This window comes from Sarcophilus harrisii, chromosome 1 (genome assembly GCF_902635505.1).
Source record: "Sarcophilus harrisii chromosome 1, mSarHar1.11, whole genome shotgun sequence".
Lineage (NCBI taxonomy): Eukaryota > Metazoa > Chordata > Mammalia > Dasyuromorphia > Dasyuridae > Sarcophilus > Sarcophilus harrisii.
The window spans coordinates 665181112-665201773 of NC_045426.1; the positions used below are offsets into that span (position 1 = coordinate 665181112).

General features: G+C 35.8%; 1 protein-coding gene across 6 annotated transcripts in view; it reads right to left on the bottom strand.

Annotated features, from left to right (window-relative positions):
• The window catches only part of DOT1L (DOT1 like histone lysine methyltransferase), a 115381-nt gene that overhangs the window by 87088 nt on the left and 7631 nt on the right, over positions 1-20662 (bottom strand). For all 6 annotated transcript variants that reach the window (XM_031948107.1, XM_031948106.1, XM_031948108.1 and 3 more), the window contains exon 2: positions 3451-3494. In XM_031948107.1, the coding sequence (XP_031803967.1) occupies positions 3451-3494 (44 nt within the window). The remainder of the gene's footprint in view (positions 1-3450; positions 3495-20662) is intronic.

Consider the following 20662-nt stretch of genomic DNA (forward strand, 5'->3'; position numbering starts at 1 on the left):
TTACTTATACAAATAAATAGAAACTTGTTTGTAGATTCACTTTGTGCTAAATTAAGCATAGGATTGTCTCAGAATGTCTGCTAGTTTTCTAGTAGGCCAAATCATTAGTATAAGGCATTTATTTAGCAGTAACATGTAAGACCTAGTGGGGAAGAGAGACAGAAGAGGAACAAATCTCTGTGCTTCCCAAGTATACTTGTATTTCTTCTGTACACAACAAAAGAGAGCTACCAGTTCCAAGAAGGCAGACCACAGAGCAGTAAACAACCTTCAGCACAGTGGTCATCTGGAAGCCCACATCCCCTCTCTGTGCAAGCCACCTTGCTACGATGCTACGAGGCTTCACATTGTAGTTACCTGTCTCCTTTAACTTTATCAGCATGAAAAATCAATGAGGGGCCAACAAAATGGATCAGGAGACTGAAAAAGTGCTATGTCAAACTATATTCAAAGTAATAATCAAGACTATATAGTAATTGTTAGAAAAAAAAAAGTTCCTCAATCAAATAGAAACAATCATAGCATAGTATGAGGGAAATTAAGGTTCGATCAACTCCTTAAGACCATATACCACAAAAAATTCCAAGGATATATGCCCTAAATATATCAGTAGATCAAACAAAAAGTGAAAAGCTTTTACAAATAAGCAAGACAACTGCAAAGAAAGAGAAGAATTGAAGAAAAAAAAAACTTCACCACAAACTTCTGTCAAAAATATAATACTTAAGATACCAATTACTTATATTAACAAACATCAAAGAATAAACAAGGATAACCATATGAAAAAATTCTTCAAATCACTAATAAGAGAAACACAAATTTAAGTTTAAATATCAATTATACCTCATATCAAATAGGTGAAGATGTCAAACAAGGAAAATGACAATTATCAAACAAGGCCACAGATAGGCATAATAATTAATATGTCCCAGCTGAGGGAGATGTGACTCAATCCAAGCATTCTAGAAAGCAATTTAGAACCGCGCTCGCTCTACTGTTTCAGGAATACACAAAGCAGAGATCTAGCTTAAGATGGCCAAAGACAACAACCTAAAGCAGTAGCTGCTATTATGGTAGTGAAGAATTGGAAATAAAGTGGATGACTACAAAGAAATCATATAAGAGGGAAAAGGACCCACATGTGCATAAAAATGTAGAAGCTCTTTTTATAATGGCAAAGAACTGGAAAATAAGCAGGTACACATCAACTGGGGAATGGCTGAAATAGGTATGGTACCTGAAAGTAATGCAAGATTATTGTTCTATAAAAAATGATGAACAAACTGATTTTAGAAAGGACTGGAAAGATTTACATGAACTGATCCTGAGTGAAATAGGCAAAACGAGGAAAGCACTGTATACTTGTATATACTTGTAAACAAGACTGTGCAATAATCAACTATGACAGAATTAGTTCTTCTTATTAGTTTAATGATCCAAGACAATCCCAAAAAATTGGATGGAAAATGCCATCCATAGAGAGAGAACAACAACACTGAACGTAAAACACATGCTATGTACGTTCACTTTTTTTTTCTTCTGGTTTTCTTTTTCCTCTCATGGTTTTTCCCCCTTTCTTCTGATTTTTCTCTCCCAATATGATTCATATAGAAAAATATTAAAAAATGAATAAACATACATAACTTCCCCCCCCCAAAAAAAGCTTTACACATAATTGGGGAAAATAAATTTTTTTAAAAGGATAAAAAAGGAAATGGGTATCTGTTAATTAGAAAAATGACTGACTAAAATGGTAGAGGAAAATAAAGAAATACTGTTGCAAAGATTTAGGATGTGATACAGAAGAAAATGAGCAAAAGACATAAAACAATGGACAGTAACCAATGCCAACTTTGGAAGTCTGATGACAAAAGCTTGTCTCACCTGGTGAAAGAAAACATTTTTAAACATGCTTAAAGTGAGCATTTGTGCTGTATTATATTTACTATAGTCTTTATTATAACAAATATGAAGAGTTCCTTTGCTTGGGAAGTGAAAGGGTGGGGAGAGGGGGGAGAAAAGAAAATGTTAGTATTGATGAAGAAATAAAAAGAATACAATCTAAAACACAAGACAGACAAGAAAATTGAAAGGGACACAAACAGGGTAATCCTTTGTTCCCTATTAGAACATCATCTCCTTCAGACTGGCTATTGTTTCTTTCTATGTGTATCCCCAGTATATAGCACTGGGACTGAAAGAATAAATACTTTAACAAATGCTTGTTGGTACTTCCTGGCTAAATTTAATACACACTTTAAAAAAAACAGTTGTAAATAGCTGGAGTGCACAATTTCATAGACACAACTTCTTTTTGTTCAGCAAAATAAATTCAGTACATAAATACAATGCAAATTCCTATAGAGCAAAGAAATGGCTAGTATGAGGGATACATGCTTATCATTCTTGCTACTAAGGAGGCTAAAAATGGTGAACCACCTGAGTGATAAGCTGTGCTGGGGCTTTAGTTAATTAGATGCCCACATCAAGATATCCCGTATCAACATAATGAGCCCCAGAAAGTAGACTGCCTAAGAACAGATGAATAAACTCAGGTCACAAATGGCTTCCATGCCAAAAAGCAGCAGAAATGGAGCTACAAAAGACCATATCCAGAAAGAGAAAGGGCAACACTACCACTATGACTCCCCTATCCCATTCTCCTATATCCCCCACAACCCCCCCCCCCAAACACACACACACACACACACACACACACACAAAAGATAAATGTGCAGCAGAAACAGTACTGCTCTCAGACACTTAATGCTTCCTAGATGTGTGACTCTGGGCAAGTCACTTAACCCCAATTGCCTCAGCAAAAGCAAACCAAAAAAAAAAAAAAAAAAACACAATCCACTATTTTCCCCACGTCTTTTCTTTATTCTATTTCCCCCTTCTCTCTCCAATTTTCTATAAAATATCTGCTAAGGTATACTCCAAATGACAATGCTAATAGTCCACAATGACTTAACTATCATCACACCCATGTCGGAGGTGCCACTGGACCCAAGTCTTGTAATATAAGGTCCAACATACCTTTTGACTACACCAAGAGAAAATTCAACAAAGAGGACCCTAAAGGTTTTCTAATAATAGGAAGGGGGAAAGGCTTTAAAAGCAGGAATATAAGAAGATGGGGGAAAAGTAGAACCCATAAGGAACTAAGATGTTTAAATGGAAGTACCTACACATTTGAATTAGGTTAACTTCACAATAATCAGATATTTTTTTTTTAAACATCTCTGTTCCAGTACAAAAAGAAGCCAAATGTATTACACAGTAATATGAATCAGCTACTTGTGAATAAGTATGGGGAGTCAGCAGAGCTTGGGGTTATAAAAAGGTGATTAACTCATCACTTTGTAAATAGATTTCTCTTTGTAAGTATTCTAGACATGGGAGAAAAACACAGATGACAATCCAACAGATAGGATACTAAATGCTTACCTAATGGTCTCAATGATTTCATGAGCAGCATCATGGTGTTTGTCCTAGGAAGAGGGGGGAAAAAAAGAATCATTTTATTCACCCTTCTTATATTTGAGATTGACAGTCTTTAAAGTAGATAAAAAGAAAGTAAAGTATACCCGGGAAAACTATTGCCCAACTCGCTAATGTGAGTGATTTATATTATGACTATTCTTAGTAATGTGCACCTGCTGTCCAGTACCTCACCAAAATGAAATACCCTTTTTTGTTCTTCATTCTCCTTTTTCCTGCAGACCTTGAACATTTCTTTAAAAATCTTCCCTTTTAATGACAGGGAAAGATAATGCGGAATGTTGGAGCGGATGTGGGAAAACAGGGACACTAATACATTGTTGGTGGAACTGTGAATACATCCAACCATTCTGGAGAGCAATTTGGAACTATGCTCAAGAAGTTATCAAACTGTGCATACCCTTTGATCCAGCAGTGTTACTACTGGGCTCATATCCCAAAGAGATTATAAAGAAGGGAAAGGGACCTGTATGTGCACGAATGTTTGTGGCAGCCCTTTTTGTAGTGGCTAGAAACTGGAAACTGAATGGATGTCCATCAGTTGGAGAATGGCTGAATAAATTGTGGTATATGAATATTATGGAATATTATTGTTCTGTTAGAAATGACCAACAAGATGATTTCAGAAAGGCCTGGAGAGACTTACATGAACTGATGCTGAGTGAAATGAGCAGGGGCAAGAGATTATATACTTTAACAATAATACTAGATGATGACCAGTTCTGATGGACCTGGCCATCCTCAGCAATGAGATGGAGCAGTAATGAACTGAACCAGCTATGCTCAGCGAAAGAACTCTGGGAGATGACTAAAAACCATTACATTGAATTCCCACAATCCCTATATTTTTGCCCACCTGCATTTTTGATTTCCTTCACAAGCCAATTGTACAATATTTCAGAGTCTGATTCTATTTGTACAGTAAAATAACGGTTTGGTCATAAAAAAAAAAAAAAATTTCCCTTTTGAGCTTTTTTCTTGCTACTGCTTCACTCCTTTAATCATGATTCCCTTCAAACCTTTCTAACTGCTACTTATAACTTCTCTGGTTCTTTCTCTTCCCAAGATTCATCAAGGTTCCATGTCCTTGGCCTCTTCTCCCAATAAGCTTTGTTACCTAAATCTACATTTCCAACTCTGACTACATCTGCAAACTTAAGTTCCATATGTAATCTTCCTTTGATATTTCCAAGTGGTTGCTTTGTTATTCTATGTCCATATGTACAGGAGTTCATTCAATCCTCTCCTCCAATCCTCAAATTAGGATTTCTGAAAATCCAAAAATACCAACATTCTGGGGCAGCTAGGTCGTGCAATGGATAGAGCACCAGCCCAGAAGTCAGGAGGACCCGAGTTCAAATCTGACCTCAGACATTTAACACTTCCTGGCTGTGTGACCCTGGGCAAGTCACTTAACCCCAATGTCCTCAGCCAAAAAAAAGCACATACACACACACACACACAAAACCAAAATTCTCTCAAGTACATCTGTTAAAACAACTCTCTGTCATCATCCCAGTTCAAAATCTTAACGAGGTCATTCCTAGATGAGGCAGTGTGATAGTTAAAAAGAATTGTGAAGTTAGAGTCTCTGAACCTAGGTCCATATCCTGATTCTGCCACTTATTACTAAAGAAAATAACTTTACTTGTCAGTTTCATCATATATAAAATGTCTGATGTCAGAAAGACACAATTTAAATCCAGCCTCACGTTTATTGCTTGGGAACCCTGAGTAAGTCACTGAATGTACTGGCCTCAGTTTCCTGAACTGTAAAATGGAAAAAACAAAAGCACCTGCCTCCAAAGGCTGATTTAAGGAACAAATGAGATGACTGTAAAAGGCAAGCACAACATATAACAAGCACTTCATAAATGTCTATTACTATCTGTGAACAAAGAATCTAATAGGAAACAAAGGGATCTGCCAGTATCACATGCTAATAACAGCTAACCTTTTAACAGTGTTTACAAAGCACTTTATATATGTAGTGTTGATTGGCACAACCCTGGACAGATGCTCTCATCCTCATTTTACAAATAAGGAAACTGAATGTCTTGTCCAGAGTCACTCACTACTTGCTCCAAATCTAACATTGTATTCATTGCACTGTCTTGCTGCCTCATGTCATAAATTTAAAAAAGCAAAAATTTCCTATTGATGATGCATGTCTATAAATGCTGCAGTCCCAACAATGAATTAACCTGCAAAGACCAAAAGCTTCCACACTGAAATTCAATTTGTTCTTTTATTAGATTTATTTTTAAACCAAAGTAGATAAAAATATCTTATCCAGAGGATACTCTGTCAAAAGTCTTATCAATAAATGTATTTAGAACTAATATTATTCTTAGATGTCCAGATTTGAATAAAAAAATTTTTTGAAAAAAAAGATTAAAAAAATGAAGATTAGAATGCATTTAGGAAAACTTTGCTTTCAACAATTCCAAACTAGTCATAGTTTACTAAAGTTCATAAATATTATCTTAATGATCAAATTAATATGGTTTCAAAGACTGGAAAATATAATCTCACAAGAATAAAAAGTACAGAAAACCCAAAAGGCAATGAAAAGACCTATGATGAGCAACCATAGCTTGATGTCAAAGGAAACATGCAGATGGACAAGGTGATCAGAGGATAGAACATGACATGACAGGCAAGACAGGAGAAGATATAAATACAAATGGACAGACTGACAGATGGACCTATGCACAAGAGTATGAAACCAAATCCCAACACCAGCAGCATCCTGACATCCCAAAGACAGCAAAAGGTGTTGCTACCTCAACACCTCCAGGTAGACTGGATTCCAGGATTTATTTTTAGTTCAAAGTCAAACAGACTTAAAGGCAGCAAACGCCCAATGGAAAAAAGCTCTAGAATCGAAATCAGAAGACCTAGGAATTGGATCCACACTTTCCATGTGCTTACTTAAGTGACCCTGGTCACTTCCCTTCTCTCTGGGCCTCAGTTTTTATCATCCTATCTTAATAGTCTTCTCTGACTCTTCATGATCCCATTTGGGGTTTTCTTGGAAAAGAAACTGGAGGTATTTTATTCTCAAAATCATTTGACAAATGAAGAAACAGGCAAACAAGTTGGAATGACTTGCCCAGGGTCACACAGCATTTGAACTTAACTTTAAAATCTGAACTTCTGGCAAATAACTCTGGCATCTTTACTAAAAAAATCCAAAAAGGGTCACAGAGTTGGGCCTCAGTTTACTAACCTGTAAAACGATAGAATCACTAAGATTCTTCCCTATTCTAATTAGACAATTCTATTAGAAATTTATGTAACAGAAAGAATTGTATAAGATAAGATATGACAATATACAAATCTATATCTGAAGCCATCCTCCTAACAAAGTTGGGTAGGCATTCAAGTTCAAAATACAAATGCAAAAAATAATTTTACTAAGTTTTTGAAAGGGGAGAGATTTTTTTTAAATCTTACTGTGAAAAATGAACAAATCCAATAAATATTTCTCTAAAATGTAAGCACTGACAAGTCTGTTTTACCAAAAAACAAAAACATCTCTTCCCCCAGAAACAGTATCAGATTTCAAACCATAATACAAAACAGTAATCATTAAAACAATTTGATACTGGCTAAGAAATAATGTAATAAATTATTGCATATCTAATTACCAGTAATTAATGACCACAGTACACTTGTGAAAAATAAATCCAACAATCCAAGCTTTGGGGTCAAGAACTCACCATTTAACAAAAGTTGTTGGGAAATGAGGTAGAGACCAACATCTCACACCACATACCAAGATAATGTCAAATGTCAAAATGGGTACATGATAAATGGTGATGTACTAATTTAGGGAAGGGGGAACATGGAAAAATACCCATCAGATCTTACAGATGAGAAAAGTTTATGAATGCAATGGAATACTGCTGTGCTATAAGAAATGGTGAATAGACAGATTTCAGAAAAAAAAAGTGGGCAGAATCAGAAAAACATTGTACACAGTAACAGCAGTATTGCAATGATGACAAAGAGTGAAGGACTTGGCTACTCTGATCAATACAATGATACAAGATAACTCCAAAGGACCCATGATGAAAAATGTTATCTGCCTTCAAAGAGAGAACTGATGAATCAAGTACAGATCAAGTCATACTTTTTTCTTGCCTTTTTTTGGAGGGGAAAAGGGGAGAACTTAAACATGCCTACAGTGGAAGTTTTTTCCATAACTTTACATGAATAATTATTATGCTATTTCTTGCCTTCTCAATTAGTGGGGAAGAACTTGTCATTAAAACTTACAAGTAAGTATTCAAAATAAATCATAAAGGAGAGACCTGCCCTTCCCCTAGAGAAACTGACAGATTGGCCCATTACTTTTTCAATTCAGCCTTTCTTTGGGATAGGAAAAACCTCTCCTATCCTATGAAAAAGGATTTCTTACAGTTTAATAATGCATAATATCATCCAAGAATTAATCCTGTATGTATCATATGAATAAAGGCTTTACTTAAAAGGATAAAAAAAATTAACTCTAGACCTACAGTCCTGAATATGGCTGGTCCTTTCTAGCTAAAGAAAATGAACTAGAGTTTTAGACATCCACCCAATCTTGTCTAATCGTCAAATAATTCAATCCTTGTAAATGAAGTAAAGTTCTTCTAGCATCTAATAATTAAAATTCAAATATTCAACAAATGGTATTTCAGGCTGAGATTGCCTGTGAAGCAGGGAGGAAAATTATTAACTACCCATTCTCCAAAATATATTTGGACCTTGCCTAAAGTCATACAGTAGTACAAAATTTACAAGCCTTACTAAAACAATACCTGGCTTTAAGACTAAAACAAGGGGAAAAGGAAATGGTCTCCTATTTGTTGAGAAGAGTGTTGTGATACTCATCTAATACTCAGATAACAAACAATAGTCTATACAAAAAAAAAAAAAAAAAAAAAAATGAAGATCCAGAATGAGTAGATAACTAGTCCAGGAGCACACAGAAAGTAAGGGCTAAAAAGTTAATGAGAACAATAGGATGATAATGATAATTGTTACTTAGTCAAAGGATTTTTCTACAACACTCATACATACAAAAAATTCTACCAAGTATTTCAAACAATAGTAACAAGTATCTCTCTAAAACCAAAAGTGCACCATTATATCATGAGCAAATGCTTTTTTATCCATTAAATGGAAGTCAAGTTTGCTACTTCCCCACTATTATTTGGCATAATTTAATAGACAAAGGAGACAAAAATACCTTTATGGGCTGATAAGATGATGACTTTCTTAGAAAAATCAAAGGCAATCAGAAACTAAGAATTAATAACCTAATAAGGTTTCAGTATAAAAAATTTACGTGATAATCAATAGCATTTTATATAATACCCAAATCTAGAAGGCAAAAGTGCATAACATTGGAATTAATCAATCACATACTACCAAAACACTCTCAATCTCTATGAAGAACTTAAGTAGTATGCTATGTCCTTTTCTAGACCTCAAATGATAAAGAGAAATCATTAGAACTATTTGGTCCTGGTCTAAAATTTTCTGTGAATAAAGTCTATTTATTTAAAAAATAAAGATTAGATAAGAAAAATAGCTGTAATCCAGTATTTGAAAAAGCAAATTTCCAAAAAACAATTTCCCATTTGACAAGAACTTCTGAGAAATTAGAGAATATTCTGAAAAAAATTTAGTTTAGACCATCATCTTATACCATATTTTTAAAATAAATTCAAATGAACATTTCCCTAATAAAGTTAGCCTGTCAATGAGTATTTATTAAACACCTATTATGTCCAAAAAAAAAAAAAAAGAGAGAGCGAGAGATAAGACAGCATCTGTCCTCAAGAAGTTCCCAGTCTAATGACACAGACAACACCTCAAAACAACTATGCACAAACAAGATACTGGCAGAATAAACTGTGGATAACTACAGAGAGAAGGCATTAAGATTAAGGGGGACTGAGAAGGCTTCTTTAGAACAAAGGGTGTGACTATAGCAGAGACTTGAAGGAAGCCAGTATATTTGCATCAAGAACACATTTTAGTTATCAGGGGCAGCCAATGAAAGCATAGTTTTGGGACTATGTCTTGTGTGAAAAACAGTAAGGTAGTTAATGTCACTGGATCCCCAATGCTGGCTGTATCATCCCAGAGTGCCTGGCATAAGATACAACAAGTCTGGAAATGAAGGAAAATAAGTTATAAAAGGTCCCTGAACACAGAGGAATATTATATTTGTTTCTGGAAGAAATGGGAAGCTATCTACTGAAGTTTATTGAGTGCAATCACTTTGATAGCTAAATGGGAGGACAGACAGGAGTAGGGAGAGACTTGAAGCAAGATTAATCAGCCTGGGATAAATATATGTATCAAATAACTAATCTTAGCAACATAATGATCTAAGACAATTCTGAAGGATTTGTGATAAAAGAAATCCTATCCACCTCCAGCAAAAGAACTGAAGTCTGAATGCAGGCAAAGCAGTGTCACATTTTTGCATCCCTATTTTGCACACTGTAGCAAAATGCTTCACAAATACTATCTGCTCAAATATTTACTGATTTAAGCCTATTAAATTCCCTCCAAGTTTTTCTATGCATAAAATGGAAAACTACCTTCCATCATGACTATGAGGGAAAACAGTATACTAATGTAACCCCTGGTGGAGCTGTGAATTAGTGTAACCATTCTGAAAACAGTTTGGAACTATCCCCCAAAGCTATTAAACAGTATACCCCTCTGGACTTAGAAATATACTACTACTAGACCTACATCCTCAAGGTAATTAAAGGAAGAAAAAAAGGATCCATGTAGACAAATATATGAATAGCAACTCCTCTTTGTGATAGCAAAGAACTGGAATTGAAAAGAAAGGGAATGGCTGAACAAACTGATATATGAAAATGTTATTATTGTTAGATTGTAAGAAATTATGAAAGGGATGGTTTCAAAAAAAAACCTAGAATAACTCACATGAAGTGATGGAAAGTCAAGTGAGCAGAACCAAAACAATTTATATAGTAATAGCAAAAGTATAATAATAATAAAACTTCAGAAGATTTAGTAATTGATCAACATAATGGTTCAGTTCCAAATCACGAAAAAATATTCTATTCACCTCCAAATAAAGAATTTAGGGGCTCAGAGGGCAAACAAGCATATTTTCTTTCTTTTGCTTTTTTGGGGGGAGAAGGGGAAGATGGAGAATATGGCCAATTCTAGATTTTGTTTCACACATGAGTTTAGTTTTTCTAGTCTTCTCAATTGGGGGGAGAAGAAAAGGGGAGGAAGAGAGAATACAAAACAAAATTGAATTTTCAAAATACTACCTACTTTTTTCCACTCATTTCACAATCATAATATTAAGACAAAAAACACTTTAGACTTTGTAATGTTAAGTAATGGTGCGATTTTATAGTGAATTGAACATCTCAACTCAATGAGATTTATAAATCTGTACTAAAACAGAAAATACACTTAAAGGCCAAATCTTACACACCTAATCCAAAAGTTAGCATCACTAACATCACTAATATTTCAATGGCAAGCACATCAAATTCTACTGAATTCTCAATGTGATCACTTTTCTTGCAAAAGGGTCATTCAAAAAAGCATGGGAAGACATTAATTGATGCAAAGTGAATTAAGAAAAACCAAGAAAACAATATAAACAATGACAATAGTGTGTAAACAAAATAATTATGATATGACCTACAATCAACAAATGTTGACAAATGAGTCCCTGCCTGCCTTCAGAATTACCAGAAACCACAAAAGTCTATCTGAGTAATTAAATAGGGAAATTCAGTGTTCCTTGCTAGGTGTTAAAAACTTTTCTATACTGGAATTCTACATGAAAGAGATCAGTTCAGTTCAACTAAAATGAAGTATAAGATGTGCTGAACAATGCAAAGTCAAAAATGAACAATCATAATCCTCTGCCTTCCAGGACTTAGAGAGAAGCTGGGAGCAGAGCAAGGGGAATGTGAATCAATACACCAAAGAGAAAAAAAAAAGTGCATTGAAATGACCTGGGTTCATTTCTAGGGCTCTCTCCCATAATACCTTTGTGATGGACCTTAGACAAACAAATGACTTACCTACACTCTGTGTCTCAGGTTCTTCATGTACACTGAGAATCTCTTCAGTCCTATTTCTGATTCTATGAGCACTAAATTACATTATGCAGGTTCTACAGGAACCTTTTTTCCTCCCCCAGTTACCAGTTACCAGTATCCTCTCCCAACTTTGCCTTTTATCTGGTACATACAGATGAACGTTTCTCTCTTAATAAAATGTTGGTTCCTTGAGGGCAGGATTTTTCTTTTTATCTCTAGCTGTTAAACACATAAATGCATAGGTAAATATTTTTGGAGAGGGAATATAGTATAGGGATACAGTCATGAAAACTGGTTCAAGTTTCTCCAACAAGACACCAACTATGTAACACTGGACTTTTAACTGCTATGACCCAGGTAACTCTCCAAGACTATCTAAGTGGAAGCGTAGGTGCTTATTTGTACTGGCACAGGGGGTTCTTCACCAGAACTCAGTCAAACAATGGTCAATATACATTTATTAGGCAATCGGTATGTACCAGGCATTGTGCTGGGGATGCAAAGGTCAAGACAGTCCCTGCCCTCAAATTCACATTCTAATGGGAGCAAAATGACACATGCCCAATAAGGAATGAAATAGAGTATAAATGGGAGGTAAATTGGGAAACCATAAGTACAATAAAAAAAATATATAAAACATCCTTGTAAGGCATTACAAGTTCTATTATCCCCACTTTACAAATGAGGAAACAAACTTCCAAAGTTTAATGGCTTGTCCAAGAACAGAGTAGTGAATCATTCAATCCCAAAGCCAACTTCTGTCCACTAAACTGTATTTTCTCTCTAAGGGGAAAAAGAACTCATGAGGAATTTTGCAAAGTCTTCCTATTCAGGAAGCCACTAACAGACTGAAAAACATCCAGGAGGGCAATGAGCCTGGCAAAACTCCATGCCCTAAAAGTTAGCAGAACAATGGATGGAGAAGATGGAGAAGAATAAGAGGGGCACATGATTTCAACACTTGTCCTGCTTGGCACCAAAAGCAGAACTAGGAGTACTGGAATGAGGGAAGGAGGAAAGGGTAGGGAAGGGAAGGAGGAATCTTGCTAAAATTCTATAACAGATTTTTACTAAATGTAAAAGGGAAGCCCAGGGAAGAGTTCCTAACAATCAAGACAATCCATAAACACTGGTACATCCTCATTAAGGTCATTCAAGGAGAAGCTAGATAACTTCTTTGTGGGAGATGTTGCAAAGAACTGTCAGAGAGAAGTTGAGGTTAAAAATGGCCTCAGAAATCCCGAAGATAATGTGTGGAACCCAAACTCCCACATCCTTTAAGTCCATGGAATCTTCATCATCATAACCCTGAGGTACTTAAAAATGATCAGGCACTGGACCCGGCTTTTTTCAGCAATGAGGTGATTCAGGCCAATTCTAACATATTGTGATAGAGAGAGCCATGTGCATCCAGAGAGAGGACTATAAGGACTGAAGGTGGATCACAATAGAGTATTTCCATCTTTGTTGTTGTTTGCTTTCTCATTCCATCTTTGTTGTTGTTTGCTTTCTCATTTATTTTCTTTTTTGATCTGATTTGTCTTGTGTAGCATAATAAATGTGGAACTAGGTATAGAAGAAATGTACATGTTTAACGTATATTAAATTACTTGCCATCTAGGGGAGGAAGTGGGAAGGAAGAAAAATTTGGAACACAAGATTTTACAAAGATGAATGTTGCAAACATATAGTTTGAAAATAAAAAGCTATTTTTTTTCTTAAAAGAAATGATCAGACACACATATAATCAAAGGATTTTAAGCCACCTCACACAAACTAATCCAAGCAATCTGCCCAACGTCATATGGGTTATATGTTCACCATTTTGGCCTTGATAAGGGATGAGGTTTTACAAAAGTTTTCAATATGGGTTTTAAAAATAGTATGTTCCAAAAAAAAAAAAAAAAAAAAATAGTATGTTCCCCAAGTCTCAGGACTATTTTAAACTTCAACTGCAACTTAAAATTGCACTGAGACTTTTAGAACGATGTATATAATTCAATTAACTCAAACATCCTATTCTCTGAGCATTCTAACCATATATCTACATTTCACAATAAGGCATTATGCCGCAAGTTCTAGCAATGATAAAATTTTCTAAAAGTTTGCATTAGATGACATCATGAATAGAGTACCAACCTTGGATTCAGGAGGGCTCGGAAGTTCAAATCCAACCTTAGACACTTGACATGAGCTATGTGAACCTGGGCAAGTCCCTTAAGCCCAATGGCCTCACAAAAAAATAAATAATGATAATGATAGTAATAATAAAACTAAAGGAAAATAAAAGCATACATTATAAACAAGAAATGCAATATTTTTTATTGGGAAACAAAAGAAGTCTTAGGAATCTGGGGTTCTAATTCCCCCATACGTCCACCCATCACACACACGCTTAGATTTTTTGACAGTAAACCTTAGAGAATATTCTTCATTTCTAAATTCAGAAGAAATATATGCTTTACTGATTTCATCTTACTTGTAATGGATAAATTAATATGAAACTGGGGGGATGGGAAGATCTATTTTTCAAGCAATATTTATCTTCCTAGAGCTAGACACCTTTAGCTCTCAATACAAAAATCACAGGTATTACATATATGAATATATATATATATATATATATATATATATATATATAATGTATAGAGAGAGATCTCTTTTTCTCTCATCCTTCAAATGTTTTAATTTCTAATTCATACATGGAATATGTATTTTCTGGAGAAGTATTTATTTCATTGAAGTAAAATATGCTCCTATCTCTAAAATATACAATTTATCAGGAAGCAGTTATTTGAGCTATATGAGTATTAAGTTTCAAACAGATCAAAAGAACAAAAGAAGCATAAGAAATCTCTGAAAACCTCCTGCTTTAAGAGGTATCTACAGGTATCTAATGTTGTGGTGACTGATGCCCAGCAGCCTACTTCATTGTATAAGTGTGCAGAAGTATTACACCTGCCCAAGTTACAGGAGTGGATTACCTACCATTCAAAACATAAGAAGCAATATATCTCACTAAAGATATTTGGCCCCATCCATTTAATTCCCTCCTACTGTGAAGACTGTCTTAATCAGGATTTAAATGTCTTCCTTTATAAACTGAATCTATGCGTGGTTTGTTGTAGTTTTATTTGCTGGATTTTTATGATCAAATAAATATATTTGTAAAAATAAGATGAGATTAATATAATAATGTCCATTCACTAAAACTCTATTTATAGAAATAAGCCTCTCAGAACCACTGAATCTTACAAACAGATCTGGGTTATCTGACTTAGCCCATAAGAAACCAAATACCATCCATTTCTATAATCTTTGGGGCTCTCAAGAAACAACTACATGGCTCCCTAAGTAGTCTCTCCATTTGTATATGAGAAAGGTTAAATGTTTATCCCCATAATAGCAGACATTGCCCCCCTTCCACCTCGAAAATGACAGAACTAGACATTCAAACCAGAGCTTCTAAGTGTCCATTCACCCCAGATAGGTTCAGAATCCTCCTTAAGAAAGCAGTTAAAATATAATACATACTTTGTCCACTGTCCTCTCTCCTCTTGAATTCCTACCTCCTCTTTAAAGTTTATTTTAAACCCCATCAGTAACTACTTTCCTTCCCCCTCAAATTTCAAATTTTACAGAATTGTTTTCTGCAACTTCCAGCTACTCTGACATCTTACTCCCATTAGTTTTTTAAATAATAGATCAATTATCTAAGTTTTTGATAAATAGCTGTTATATAAAATTAAAACTCAGAAATTTAATACCTAATGTTACAACTCCAGTAAAGTTAAGTAGCTCACCCAAAGTCACAAAGTAACTAAACAGTTGTCCTTGCTATGCATACCCAGAGCTTTCCACAACCATGTCCTCCAGACTCTATAGGGCAGTACCATTCCACAAGGAATGGGCACTTTAAAGTTCTGTTAATGAAAAACCAGAATTTGGGGGGGAAGGCAGAAGAAGAGTGGGAAAGGCTGCTCTCATCTGGGAAAATTCAACTGGGCTGAACATGCTTCATTCTCCAATCATTCCAAATAACTGAGTGATTGTCCACTAGCTAGAAAATCTGCGACTCTCCTAGACAGCAGCAGCATTTATCAAAGGCATGCATCCATCCACTCCAAAATCCTTTCTTGAATTCAGCAGGCACCAATAATGATGTTGGCAAACTATAGTTTAAAACTGGCATCTGAAATGATTCCAAATGGCCAAGAACCATATGTAAAGAACCTGGACGTCACTGGCAGCAGCTCACCTTCCAAGGATGTTTATCCCTGGCTCCAGTCCAAACTCTTGATGCATTCAAATATGGAACCAATGCCATAGAAAGGGCTAAAGTCACATCCTAAATATGGCCATTACCAAGCTGCCCTCAAACTGGTGGGGAGATGCTTAACCACATAACAGGGTCATAAAGTGATTCCCATTCAGGCTTTACTACACCCTTGGCCCCTTAACTAAACTAGGCTCAGGCATGTGACCAGTGAGAACAACTTCCAAGCTGAATCTGGGTTAAGGCCAGTGTCTGTCAACACATCTCTCCTGCAGCACTAGCTGCCCCCAGTTTGGCAGGATGACCCCATGACCAGAGAAGGAGGTTAAGACCTGCCAATACAACAGTCATGTCTAGCTTCATCACATCCTTGGCCCTATATTTAAACTTTCCTTTCAGGAATACTATCTCAGACATGGTCATATTATTATACTTTAACACTAAGGATGCCACCTGTATCTTATCAGGCTACTTAACTAGAGAGAGTTAACCCCAGAAGCCAGTGAATGGTAGGATGGAGGGAATATGGGAATGTAACATCACTTTGGCCCAATCCTTTAAAAAAAAAAAATTATCATGTTTAAGCAATATTCCTCCACTTTATTGGGTCATCACATTAGGTCTTGGCAGAAAACTGTCAAAACTGAGATAATCAAAAAGCACAATAAATATTCCATGAAAACACAATAATCCAAAGAGAACCATCTTCAAGATATCTATTAAACACTATTAAAATTTCTTAAGCAACTTTCAAAAATGACACCAGTTTCTTTCATCAAGATATTTATATTTGCCGATCTATAAAATGAACAAGCTGGACAGGCTTCCTTCCCTGCTTGAAAATTTTATGTACAAGTTTGAAATTTCCAAAAAAAATAAGCCCCACCTCCAAGTTTCTGCCACAAGATTCCTCAATTCATTGTTGATTAACTGAGTTTCCTTTTCACTGTCTGCACAAGTTCAACTGAAAAAAGGGGCTATTCTTCGACAAAGAGAAGATCTAACTTAGTTTCAATTGATCAAGGATGGACAAAAGCAGCTACACCAAAAGAAAGAACACTAGGAAATGAATGTAAACTGCTTGCATTTTTGTTCTTCTTCCCGGGTTATTTATACCTTCTAAATCCAATTCTCCCTGAGCAACAAGAAAACTGTTCGGTTCTGCACACATATATTGTATCCAAGATCTACTGTAACCTATTTAACATGTATAGGACTGCTTGCCATCTGGGGAAAGGGGTGGAGGGAGGGAGGGGAAAAATAGGAACAGAAGTGAGTGCAAGGAATAATGTTGTAAAAAATTATCCTGGCGTTCTGTCAATAAAAAGTTATTTAAAAAGAAAAGAAAAAGAAAAAAGGGCTAATTTTTTTTTTTTCCTGAAGGGAACACTATTCTCTGGCTTCCCCCACTGCAATCACACACAAAAGTTTAAGTAAACAAGTAAATTCTGTTTTCTGTGTAATAATTTCTAGAAATAAACTATAAGTTTATTAAAGAAATACTTTGTGCCAGTTACTGAACCAAGCACTGGTAATACCTAAAGAGGCAAAAAACAGTCCCTGCTCTCAAGGAACTTAAACAATCTAATTTAGGGGGAGAGAACTGAACATAAAAAGCTTTATACAAGATAAATAAGAAATCATCAACAGAGCAAAGGTATCAGAATTAAAAGTTAGGCAAGGTTTCCTGTAGAAGGCAGGGATTTTAGCTGGGACTTAAAGGAAGCTAGAAAAAAAAAAGCATCAAGGTGAAAGAGAGAACTTAGGGTGGGGGTGTGGTAAGGAGGGAGACAAGAGGATGAGAGTGAAGAATTTTTTTTCCTTCCTCTGTAAGGTGTAATAACATGTAGTGGGAGTGGTGGTGGTGGGGTACCCTAAGTTAAGAAGGGTTGTTTAAATAAATGCCCAACAGAATACTTTGAATTTAATCCTAGAGACAATAGCAACCTAGATTTTTTAAGTAGGGGAAAGTGACATAATTGTAAAATTACTTTCCTAGTTTAATAGTGGATGGATAGGAAGGGGGTGAGACTTGAGATAGGGAGACTCCACCTCCTTCCCACCACCTCCTCCCCCAGAATACTGCAATAGTCCAAGTAGGAGGTGATGAGGGTCTGCCTCAGAGGGACAAGAGTGTCAGAAGAGAAAGGGGCGTGTGTGAGATGTTGCCAAGAGGAAATCAATAGGCCTTGGTAGGAGGCAGAAAGGTGGTGAGGAATCCAGGATGACTTAACGAGCCTCAGGGAATGGGAGGAATGGTATAGTCCCCTCTACCAACAGGAGAGAAAGAGGGAGTGGGAAATGGTGTGAAGGAAAGGTCTACTGGATATCCAGGATGTCTGAGAAGCCTGGAGATAGGTCAGCAGAGAGGCTGGATCAAGAAAAGGTAGATTTGAGAGCCATCAGTACACAGCTGAGAAACAGCCCCAATAATCCTCCTTACTGGGGTTTTAAAGAAATACTATCTCTTCAATTCCAACCAATATAGGTTAAAAAAAACTATTTGGTCTCTCAAAGAGATTTCTTTGCCTCTTGATTTTATGGGCCCTTCCTGACAAACTTGACTGGCCTTAAAATGTGTTCTTTTCTCTCTTCTATATATACCTAGTGAAATGGAGAACCTGTTCCTAGTCTGATTTCCTATCTGGCCGTTTTTCCTGACCTTGCAGTTCCTCTCATTCTCTAGCCTACTCTCCTCAGTGCACTGGCAGCTCAACAATATGGATAGATTTCCAGACCAAAGGCTCTACAGGAGCTCAGCTCAGGTCATCCTCCCTCTCCTCAACAATGTTTCCTAGGTATTCACAATATCCATTTGCCAGTTTAAAAAAAAAAAATCCAGTTTTTTTAAAGACATCTATTTAAGACCTTCACTATTTTAGAAAGGATTTTTCTATCCAATAAACCACAATTTTAAGCAGTTGCTATAATGACACACTCAAAGATATTCATTGATTTATTGAATTTGAAATTTTTTCTATTGTTATTGCGGAAAAAAAAACATTCCAATGATGGAGTATCATACCATGTTTGTGAGTGTGCAGAAATGGGAGTCATGCCAACTCAAAAAATAGTTTAGTAGTTTAATCATCAAAAGTGGGCTAGATAGAAATCCAACAGGAGGACCAAAAAAAAAAAAAAAAAAAAAAGTTGATGCTGCTTCAATTCTACTCAGACAGGAGATGAGTCAATGATCTAATAAGGGTTTTCTATCATTGATATCTATGATTCACTCTGCCTCCCATGGAATGTTTTTTTGCTCAGGGAAGAGGCCTCAGTGAGAACAACAACTCTACAGTGAATCATCTGCAGAGCTAGATCTAGCCAAAGGCTGCTAATAGATACCAACTACTCCTGCTACAATAAGACACTTTCTCCTTTGGTTGTACCAACCAAATTCTCATCTGTGTAATCACTTGAAGTGAATGACAAAAGGAGAAAAAAGGTCTAAAAATTATGCTCTAAATAAAACTGTGCATGAGAAAATGCTTGCACAGCCATCCAATATTCGACAAATAGAAAGATTGGAGAACGGACTAATTTCCCTCAAATACATAAAAAATTATAAAGATCATAATGGGAAAAAGAGAATGCATCAAGCTAATTAAGTAATAATAGCACCGCATGTTCACAGAGACAACTGACCTTAAGTTGGCTAAAAAAATAAGCAAACCCCACTCTACATTTAGGCTGAATTAATAGAAGCACATTATTTAAAACAAAGGAAAACAGTCTCACTGTAGGGTGCAAGTCAGTCTTATCTACACCATGTTTTAAGAGAGGAACCCTTCAGTGCCCTTATGGATACTGAGAAGCAGGTTGAAGAGCTATCATATTCTACTAGGTATATATGCCAAAGGGATCAAAGACAAAAGGACAAAAACAATTGTACAGTAGCTTTCTATTCTATCAAAGATTTGGATCTAAGAGTTGAGTGCCCACAAATTGGAGACTTGCAGAACAAAGCTTGGAATATGAATATAATGTAGTTTTATTACCCTACAACAAAGTGAAACCTGACAAAAAATGATGCAAAAGCAGAACACCTCAGATAATGACTACAATAAAATAAAGGAAAACACCTTTGACTTTCCAGCTAGTTGATGGATGCAATGGACCAACAACTTTGGCATGAAGTTATTGTCTTTTTTATTTTTGATGTAGGTATTAATTTCTAAAATGAAATTTTTTAAGTGTACCTTTTTTTAAAGTATGACCTATTTAGTTCAAAATTTTAGGAGACGTGTATACTGTTTTAAGGTATGCAAAGTACTTTAAATAGTTATTAAAATCTGAATCTTACTAAGGTGGTGTATTAAGTACTGTATATATTATTCCCATTTTACAAATAAAGAAATCGAGACTGGAGGGGTTGACAGCTATTGTAATTGAGTTGTTCCTGACTTGTATACACTCTATTCACCAAATTAAAATTTAATTTTTTTAATTTAATTATTCCTTCAGAAACTTTTGACCCTATACTCCCAGGAGGAAAACATACATAACTCCTTCGGTCCCTAGCACTTATGGTTCCTCTACAACCTTGTTCCAACTTACTTTGCAGCCTAATTTCCCATGATTCTGCATCCCTATCCAACTGGACTCCAAGCTGCCACCTGACTCTCTGCACATTCTGACAGACTGCCCAAGTTTCAGAATCTTTTCCTATCTCTATCAAAATCCTCTTCAAAGTTTCACAAAGTGTCACCTCTCCCAGAATAACCCTTCCTTAATCGCCCAGCTGAAACATCCTCAGCTTCACTTTTCCCTC